The 9,490-nt window shown below is 36.9% G+C and overlaps 2 protein-coding genes and 1 long non-coding RNA gene across 4 annotated transcripts; 2 read left to right on the top strand and 1 right to left on the bottom strand.

Annotated features, from left to right (window-relative positions):
* Nucleotides 1–1,658: 1,658 nt before the first annotated feature.
* LOC113464017 (uncharacterized) lies at nucleotides 1,659–3,066 on the bottom strand. The gene is made up of 3 exons (XR_003388846.1): nucleotides 2,615–3,066; nucleotides 1,920–2,267; nucleotides 1,659–1,753 (listed from the first exon to the last, which is right to left on the bottom strand). It is a non-coding gene; the product is annotated as an uncharacterized LOC113464017 (long non-coding RNA).
* Nucleotides 3,067–3,970: 904 nt separating this feature from the next.
* On the top strand, nucleotides 3,971–6,736 carry msl-3 (male-specific lethal 3). Of its 2 annotated transcripts, none has more exons than XM_018020444.2 (10): nucleotides 3,971–4,426; nucleotides 4,509–4,577; nucleotides 4,658–4,767; nucleotides 4,853–5,036; nucleotides 5,104–5,289; nucleotides 5,402–5,706; nucleotides 5,777–5,986; nucleotides 6,068–6,264; nucleotides 6,346–6,430; nucleotides 6,499–6,736. In XM_018020444.2, the coding sequence occupies exons 1-10, from the start codon at nucleotides 4,325–4,327 to the stop codon at nucleotides 6,584–6,586; spliced, it is 1,536 nt and encodes a 511-aa protein (XP_017875933.1). In that variant the 5' UTR covers nucleotides 3,971–4,324; the 3' UTR covers nucleotides 6,587–6,736. The 2 variants fall into 2 exon arrangements, with proteins under 2 accessions (XP_017875933.1, XP_017875934.1); XM_018020445.2 differs by having other exon boundaries at nucleotides 3,973–4,426; nucleotides 6,098–6,264.
* Nucleotides 6,737–6,954: 218 nt separating this feature from the next.
* On the top strand, nucleotides 6,955–9,383 carry Smu1 (Smu1 spliceosomal factor). Its single transcript, XM_018020443.2, has 9 exons — nucleotides 6,955–7,166; nucleotides 7,229–7,295; nucleotides 7,379–7,522; nucleotides 7,589–7,703; nucleotides 7,786–8,428; nucleotides 8,504–8,605; nucleotides 8,665–9,001; nucleotides 9,098–9,211; nucleotides 9,289–9,383. Exons 1-8 carry the CDS (start codon nucleotides 7,141–7,143, stop codon nucleotides 9,194–9,196), a joined length of 1,533 nt encoding a protein of 510 aa, XP_017875932.1. The 5' UTR covers nucleotides 6,955–7,140; the 3' UTR covers nucleotides 9,197–9,211; nucleotides 9,289–9,383.
* Nucleotides 9,384–9,490: the final 107 nt, after the last annotated feature.

Raw genomic sequence — 9,490 nt, 5'->3', positions numbered from 1 at the left:
TAATAATAATAATAATAATAATAATAATTTTAAGCAAAGATTTCAGAAGGTGTCTTTTGTCAAAAGTAGGAACAGTGTTAATGTGAAAGAGAATTAGCGGTATCATCGCAGAAAGACTATACTTTTAGTGGAGCACGTACACTCACTGACAAACACTAATTTTGTCATTCTGACGATTGCGCTCGTTCGTTGTTTTAATTTAATTGTTAAATAGAAATGTCTAATTATTCGCTTCTATATTTTGCGGCTTGTTGAACTCTAGTGCGAGCATGCGACGACAAAAAGAGCGCAGGCACATAGAAAAATATGTGAAAATTAGATGACTCCCCTTGACGTCGCAAGAAAAGTTCCTGAAGATATATTTAAACACATGCGCTATGTATTTATTTTATTTCCGACCAATACTTAAGAATTATTGAGTATTAGATAAGAAACGTGTCGATATAATTATTCGTATCGTCGATGGACCTATTATTACAATTAGCGACCCCCAACCCCCCACCCCCACCCGATTTATTATAATTATCTGAATGTCTGAACTTATGGTGTGCAGAAATAAATGTGCGAATTCATAGTACACTTATATGTATAATAATCTCGTTACTGTTATCTTCATCTTTTCTTTCATTATATCTACATCACTTACTATGTATGTACAATGAATGTACAACATACACGCATCACAGATTTTCATTTCAATACAATAATTTAAATCGTATGAATGTTGGAACAAGTGAACAAATAAAGACACGAGAATTTTCTCTAATAATGCGCTATTCTTCTCCTGTGTTGAAACAGACACGGTTCGAACAGCCTGTACCATATTTTGGTAATAAAGATATATACAAAAAAGATGATTTGTTCTATATCAGTCGATTGCCTATTCCTCTATACTCCTATATTTATAACTGGTAAGACAGACAAATCGACAGAATCAGACGGCACGACGGTACGTACGGACTCTCATGATACTCGGATGCAAGGGCCTGAGAGAGGCGTCCCGGGACGCCTCCGCAGCCGAGCTTAGCATACACAGATTCACACCCTAAGGTATGTACGTACCGGTGACCTGTAATCGCTTGCCAAAATTCGCTACTCTAACGAATTGTATGAGAGAACGAGAGTCAATCAACTTTTCATTTTAAGTATTTATTTAATTTGTTACTCATAATAACACATTGTGTATTAAAACTTGAGAACGTATTCTATAGTTTAGTAATTTCAAATAAAATCTGAGAATTCCTCAGACACGAGGTTCGAGGACGTCCAACTTCACGACTACACCCTACATGCTAAAATGAAATCATACTGACCATGCAATAACTATGTATCAATTTACTCTATTTCTATTGTCCAATAAAATATTTGTCCTCACTCTCGTTCTCATTAATACGAAATAAATCGCGAATACAAGAAGCTCTGACTTGAGCCAACACATAAATGAAATATGAACACATAAATGAAATACGAACACATACATGAAATATGAACACATAAATGAAATATGCTACTTCAGAGCATTTATAATATTATAAATACTCAGAAGATGAAATAATTAAAAAGTACAACCAGTCACCCGTACCATTTCGGACCCTTCGTCCTACGACATGACCGGAGGAACTTAAAAGCATGCGACTCACCGATGATGAAAACCTCGATTGATGCTGCTTCGGCCACCCCAAAATTGAGGAATGTCAGGAACCATCCGCCGGTTGTCGAAGAAGAAGAAGAATAAAGATGAAAACTGTAACAACTTAAAAAGAAAAGAAGCGCTATGATTTATTCAATCATTTTTCGAATTTCCAATATTGTAATCAAAAGACGAAGCTATAATCAAATTTACTAAATTCTATTCACGATTTAACTGGTGAAAATTAGGAAGCAAAGTTATTTGAAATGAAAAATGCGAAGATACTTACATTGTACTCTCGAGGAGTACCGCATAATCTCTTATATTCTTCGTTCTTGATGTGACTTTAAACGCGCGACTCTAATAACACTGAATGACCATTTTGAGAATGTTAGAAATAGCAATAAAAGAAATATTAATCGGCGAACAACACTGACTCTAATTTCGCGATTAAATGTATCAAGAATTATAAAATTGAATTAGAAAAGAAGATATAATGAATCAAGTCGAAATTGACTGAAAGATATTCGAAATCGAAATTGAAATCAACTAAAAATTACTACGAAACAAACACTGAGTCTACCGACCGCATTGCGCGCGGTCACCGAATATTCTTGGAGCAACCGAGATAAGACCCCTGCAAAAAAAGTAAAATCGTCCTTAAAATCTTGTAATTATACTTCAACTATTCAATAAACACAATAATGCATGGTTGTTTCGGTCGTGAAAGAAGTGAGAGGTATGGAAAGGTGAGGTAAATGTGTAAGAGTGAGACACGGAGCTTTTCTTTCTACGCGCCGAACGTAAACAAAACACGTTTGGACAGGCACGTTCTGAAAATATGGGAGGAGGGGGTAACGCATGAGTGTGTACTACATAACTACGTCTAATTTCAACAATAACCATCGAAAATATTCGATTCGAGTAAATTCGACTAAGAACAAAAGATAAAGATCGAATGATAGAACATGAAAATATGCTTACATTGCTGCCCACCGAAGAATGCCTTCTCTTCGCGCTACCTTCTTTCTTGAGGACAAGACAAGAATAAAAAGATAATGACTAGATAACTATAGACATGCCCGTTCAAATTCTAATCGACGAACAAACACTGACTCGGATTTCGCGATAACATTTATTAAGACAGAATTACGAAATAGGAAATGACATTGTAAATTGACTAAATAACTAGAAAAATTGCAAACTATAATGCAAATATGAAGCAAGGCTCTACGACCGCATTGCGCGCGGCCACAAAATCAAGAAAAATACATAATTACGAAGCAAACACTGATTCTAACACAAGACCGCATTGCGCGGTCACAAGAAAAACCTGAAAGAATAATAATCTGGAAGCGAAGCACAATTAATATTAACAATGGGTAGAAATAAAGAGAAATTAATTAATGATATGCGAAAGAACACCACAGTACCTTGCCAATTGTGCAAACGAGTCAGAATGATGTGATCGATTATATCGATCTACGCCCTATCGACTTGCAATTGCGCGCCAAGCATCGTCACTGCGCCAACTTCTCTCTGAATCTGGTCAAACAAAATCAAAGGAAATGCGTATTTAAAACGACTGTATAAAGATAAAATCTATTAACGATATCGAAATCTAAGACTAAAGTCGTGAATCATCAAAGAATGTACAGAAAACTTGTTAAAATATAAGCAATGTGTCTCATAAACGTTCAACAAGTAGTCGAGCAAACGCGTAATGATCAATCGGAATCAATAGCGAAATTCTCGGAATAATAGTGAAAGAACAGTAGTTATAACACTTACGTTAGGTGTTAAATGTGTCAGAACAAGTTTCTAAGCCGGTGGTGATAATTATAAGAGTACAAGGGTTTAAAGATCGAAGTCAGACGCCGGTATGTTACTGTTACGAAATAAACCCAGCCGGCACAACTGGACACAACCAACCAGCACGATGCACAAGAGACAACTGACTAACGCAAGTGTCGGGAGAGTGGGGGATACGCATCATGGCCGCCGTTGGATCTCGGACTGCGCATGGCAGACTCTTGGCGGGCTAGGGCCCCGCGCCAAAATTTAAAAGCACGCCGTTCCCGGCTTTACGATTCTTTTCAAATTATTTGAATAAATTTCAGGACTTTCAACACGTTAAGCACTATCACTGGGAAGAGATGGTAATCTCTGGTGGTAATAATACTATTTTATCGGTAATGTAACGATGATTTACTTCATCGACCTACCTACTTATTATAGAAAATATGAGTTATATATTTCGCAAACTTTGCTTATTATCGTCTTGATTTACGTGTGTACTTATTTTAAAAAAAAAATTCTCTTGTTGAGCTGGAAAATTGTTGTTATGACAACAGTGCGTTTTATTTCCCCTGATGATTTCTTCTCGCATATGTTTATGTTTATATCTAGCTAAGGTTAGGGTCGCCAGGGTTTCTTGGTTCTTCTCTTACTGGGTTCGTCAGATCTACGAGAAAATCAAATTTCTGGCTACGTTATCATTAAAATGTATTGCATTAAATAATTATTAGTTACCTTCAAGTATCAACAAAGATTAGCCAGAGGGGTGAAGAATATATTCGCCTGTCGAATTTAAGAGTACTGTTCAGGGTTATGTTTATTTAAAAAACAGTTACTTTATTCAATATCAGTGTTTACTCTAAAAATTCATGATCGGGTAATAACATACGAAAAGGTATGGTTTCTACCCGAGGACCGAAATTCAAGTTTTGTGACGGTGAGAAAGTTCTTTGTTACGAACCGGATCCGACGAAAGCCAAAGTACTGTATGATTCTAAGGTATTTGACAAGTAGACATAAAATTTCGAGAAGGAAACAGAGATTTCTCAGCATCTCTTCATTGATTCTCGTGAAATTGTAGGTTCTCGATGTTATAGTCAACAAAGATCAGAGGGGACGCAAAGCTGTTGAATATTTGATACATTTCCAAGTACGTATTAATCACTCCTGCCGAATATTTGGTATACGAATTCTTCTCAAAGTGTTTCAAAGCAACTGATCGTTAAATAGGGATGGAACTCTTCATGGGATCGCTGTGTAACAGAGGAATATGTACTAAAAGATACAGAAGAGAATCGTCAATTGCAACGAGATTTAGCTCAGAAGGCTCAATTACAATTGTAAACATGATATATCATAAATGACACAATTTCTACTCACTTACTTATAAAGTGTGGACATTTAATGATACGTGAATTTAAACAGGGGAGCTTACTTGTACAGAAGAGAACGTAAAAAGAGAAGTCATAAGTTGTCCGAGCGTTTGAACGAAACTGAAAATCAAGAGCCAAGGCGAAGAGCTAGGAGCGGTGGAAGTCGAGCAACGTCTGCAACAACGGGATCATCGGAAGACGGCAGTTCGGGACAACATGCCGATTATGACACAGAGGTACATATAATCTCTAACAATAGATTTTTACTGTAATAACAATGACGTTTATATTTTAATAACGAAGGAAATAATTACTGAAGAGGATACGGAAAGTAGCTCGGATTACGTTGGTGAAACGAGCGACGATGAAGATAGCGGAGGTGGCAGTCAGTCAGGTGCGAGCGTAAAACCAGGCATTGATCTCGACATAGGGACTACTCTCAGAAGAATTCTGGACCAAGATCACGACCTGATAACACGTAAAAACAAGGTATACCTAATCAGGGCTGCTAGTACGCAACTGAATTAAATATGCAACGCTGTACTTAATTGATTTGACAATCGGGAAAGTGGAATATAAAATTTGAGAACGATGATTTCAGCTCGCTGTCCTTCCCGCGCAACCTACCGTCGGGAATATCTTAGAATCGTGGGTACAACATTTCACTACGACACAGCTGACGAATATTCCGGAGAAACCGCAGAGAAACAAAGCGAATAATACAATAGAAAAAACAGTTAACGATATAAATATATGTAGGGAGGTTGCCGATGGTTTACGTATATATTTCGACTTCACGTTGCACGATCTCCTTTTGTACAGGCAAGAACAAGAACAGTATTGTAATTTAAAATCTTCTTTCTTGTACGCGGAACATCCGATTCTGGTAAAAGAGGAGCCCAGCGAGTAAGTTTTCTGTCAAACGTGTAATATAATTTAATAATATGTCACTGTATATGATTCATGCGATTTAAAGGCATTCGGAGATTTCGATTAAAGAAGAATATGAGGACAACGAATATGCTCATTTGCCACCGTTTCAAGAGCACGATCAAGAAGTAGATACATCAAAATCGGTGGCAAATTTCAGACGCAGACTGAGATCGTGTAGGATCAGTTCTATCGATGAGAATAGACAGTTAAGATCGTACGACGAGATTAAACAGGATACAGGAAACATGTCGAGGTAAGTTTCAAGCCACAGCTTAAAATTTAATATAGCACGTTTTTCAATCAACATTGACGATCGATTGATATTTTTTTTTAGTATTGCAAGTACAAGTTCTCGTTGTTCTAGCCCACGCGGTGTAACGTTGAGAATACCGTTCGTTACATCCGCGCAAGTGAACGCCTTGCTTCAACAATCGAATAAATGGAGATTAATGCCGGAATCATCGAAATCCGTAGGCTCTCCTCCGAACCCGTCCACTTATTACGGTGCCATTCATTTAACGCGACTCTTCGGTACGCAATGATCGTTTTACAAAGTTTTAAGAGAACTGCTTTGTAATTTATAATTGGTCTTAAAAACATAATTTCTTCCAGTCAAGTTACCGGAGCTACTTCAACTGACGGACATACCGCATAAGAAATTGAAGGTTCTCTTAAAATATTTGGATATGTTTCTCAGGTAATATTTTCTTTCGCATACGATTAAGCAGTTTGACTTTAATGAAATTTTATCTTTGTATGTCGCAGTTATTTAGAAATGCACAGGGAATGGTTCGGAGAACAGTTTTACATGCAAGCGGAGAACCAACTAATTTCTCAATCAAGTAATACATAACGATAATTTCCTTGTACATTTATTTCCATTAAACATTCAGATTGTATACTTATTTTTAAGAAGCAACACACAGTGGAATCAATAAAAGTAAAAAGAAACGGATATAATGTATATCTGGTCTCCTTTTAAATAAACTAACTTACACCACTACGTCTTTTATATTTTTATTTCATATATACCTATGGAAAGTAATATCTTTTTTCTTTCTTCCGGTGTTTTCATACTTCTACAACTCTAACCTCTAATTTAAGTGACACTGACATTAACCAACAGCTGGGGAGGCTGGTCTCGATATGATCAGCTGTAGAGTGCACCACCATTGAACTGATTGAACTCGAGAACTGCTTCCCCCTTTAGTCTTTTGTAGCAACCATAACTGCCATAACTCCCCCATGCCCCATAGTCCATAGCTATGCAAATTGCATCGTCTACATTCTGTCATTCTGTTGCATTCTGTTTATAAGAAATAAACGTAATCAAACCTAATCACTGTGTTTCATTCTCGATCGAATGTATCTACTTTTGAGTACTTGAATCCTGAAGGGCTGTAAAAAATGTCGATTGAAATTGAATCTGCGGAGTGAGTAATACTGTGGCCAGCGTTTTTAATCACTATCATTTATCTATTTTCTTTGTTTTCAGTGTAATTCGTTTGATACAACAGTACCTTAAAGAATCAAATCTCGTGAAAACATTACAAACGTTACAGGTACATTATTTACTATCAATGACAAATACATTTCATCTATACTTATTACTATTGTGATTCATTGTGTCGTGTATCACTTATAGGAAGAAACAGGAGTATCATTGAATACAGTAGACAGCGTGGATGGTTTTGTAGCAGATATAAACAATGGACACTGGGACACTGTTTTGAAAGCGATACAGTCATTAAAGTTACCAGATAAGAAGCTCATTGATTTATATGAACAGGTTTCTCATTGCACTTAGAAAATATAATTTTATTTTCTTAATATTAATAAATCCAATTTCTTTTAGGTCGTTCTGGAATTGATTGAACTGAGAGAATTAGGAGCAGCACGATCACTGTTGAGACAAACAGATCCTATGATAATGATGAAACAACAGGAACCTGAAAGATATATTCATTTAGGTATGCAAACGATTTTTTAAGGTTACCATATTTTTCTCTTGTCAAAAGAATGCAAATAGATTATATGTATTTTGTTTCATAGAAAATTTACTTGCACGTTCGTACTTTGATCCACGAGAGGCATATCCTGATGGAAGTACAAAAGAAAAAAGAAGGGCTTATATAGCTACAGCTTTAGCTGGCGAGGTATCTGTCGTACCTTCCAGCAGGCTACTCGCGCTCTTAGGACAAGCATTGAAATGGCAACAGCACCAGGGGTTACTTCCTCCTGGTACAACGATAGATTTGTTCAGAGGAAAGGCAGCAGTAAGGGATCAAGAGGATGAAAAATATCCCACGCAACTCTCGAAGCAAATCAAGTTCGGTCAGAAATCTCACGTCGAATGCGCACGATTTTCACCTGACGGTCAATACCTGGTCACTGGATCGGTCGATGGATTTATCGAAGTGTGGAATTTCACGACTGGTAAAATCAGAAAGGACTTGAAATACCAAGCTCAAGACAATTTCATGATGATGGAACAAGCAGTATTATCGATGGCGTTCAGTCGCGACAGCGAGATGTTAGCCAGTGGTGGACAAGATGGAAAGATAAAAGTATGGAGGGTTCAGAGCGGGCAGTGCTTGAGAAGATTCGAGAAAGCACATTCGAAAGGTGTCACGTGCCTCCAGTTCAGCAGGGACAATAGCCAAATTTTATCCGCATCGTTCGATACTACTATAAGGTATTAATTAATTTATTTATTTGTTACATACTATCGCCCCATATATACTTATTTACCAAGCTTCTTGGTTCGCAGGATACATGGACTTAAGTCTGGTAAGACTTTGAAAGAGTTTCGTGGACATGCTTCTTTTGTAAATGAAGTAGTCTTCGCCCCGGATGGACACAACGTGATAAGGTACGATATTTCTTTTATTTAAACTTTCAACGATAACGATAGTTGTTTCAAATGATTAGCGCGTCTTCGGATGGAACCGTGAAAGTTTGGAGTTTAAAGACGACAGAGTGCATAGGCACTTATAAATCTTTAGGAGCTGCCGATTTAACTGTAAATAGTATACACGTTCTTCCGCGAAACCCCGAACATTTCGTCGTGTGCAATCGTTCGAACACTGTGGTAATTATGAACATGCAAGGGCAAATAGTTAGATCGTTCTCGAGTGGTAAAAGAGAGGGTGGTGATTTCGTGTGTACCGTGGTAAGTCCTCGAGGTGAGTTCATTTACTGCGTCGGCGAAGATCTTGTCCTTTATTGTTTCTCCACATCCTCCGGAAAACTGGAAAGAACTCTCAACGTAAGCATATTTTTCTTTTATCATTTTTATATCTGAAATTCCGTTCTTGCCAAGCCAATAGATCTCATTTTGCAAATTTACTATTTTATTTATCAGATACACGAAAAAGATGTCATAGGTTTGACGCATCATCCTCACCAAAACCTTTTATGCTCCTACAGCGAAGATGGTCTTTTAAAGTTGTGGAAACCGTAAACGCAATTAGTTCAAGTATGTACAAACTGAAATATAATTCTCCCGGACATCGATAATACTTTCCTTTCTTACATAATTTTTCTGTTTATTAGGAATCCCGATATTTGAAACAATCTTTTTGATGTATGAATTATAGAATTTATAAGCACGGCGTAATACAATAAATAAGATATATGTATAATTGTGATCGATCATTTTATATTTATGTACTCCCTTCCCATTATAATTTCTCCTACTCTAGAAGCCTGTTAGTATAACTGTTGTGGACATTGACTTAATATTTTTACCTGAAAA

Source organism: Ceratina calcarata, unplaced genomic scaffold (genome assembly GCF_001652005.2).
Source record: "Ceratina calcarata isolate Rehan_Ccalc_2016 unplaced genomic scaffold, ASM165200v1 scaffold226.2, whole genome shotgun sequence".
Lineage (NCBI taxonomy): Eukaryota > Metazoa > Arthropoda > Insecta > Hymenoptera > Apidae > Ceratina > Ceratina calcarata.
This window is presented reverse-complemented; position numbering and strand designations above follow the sequence as displayed.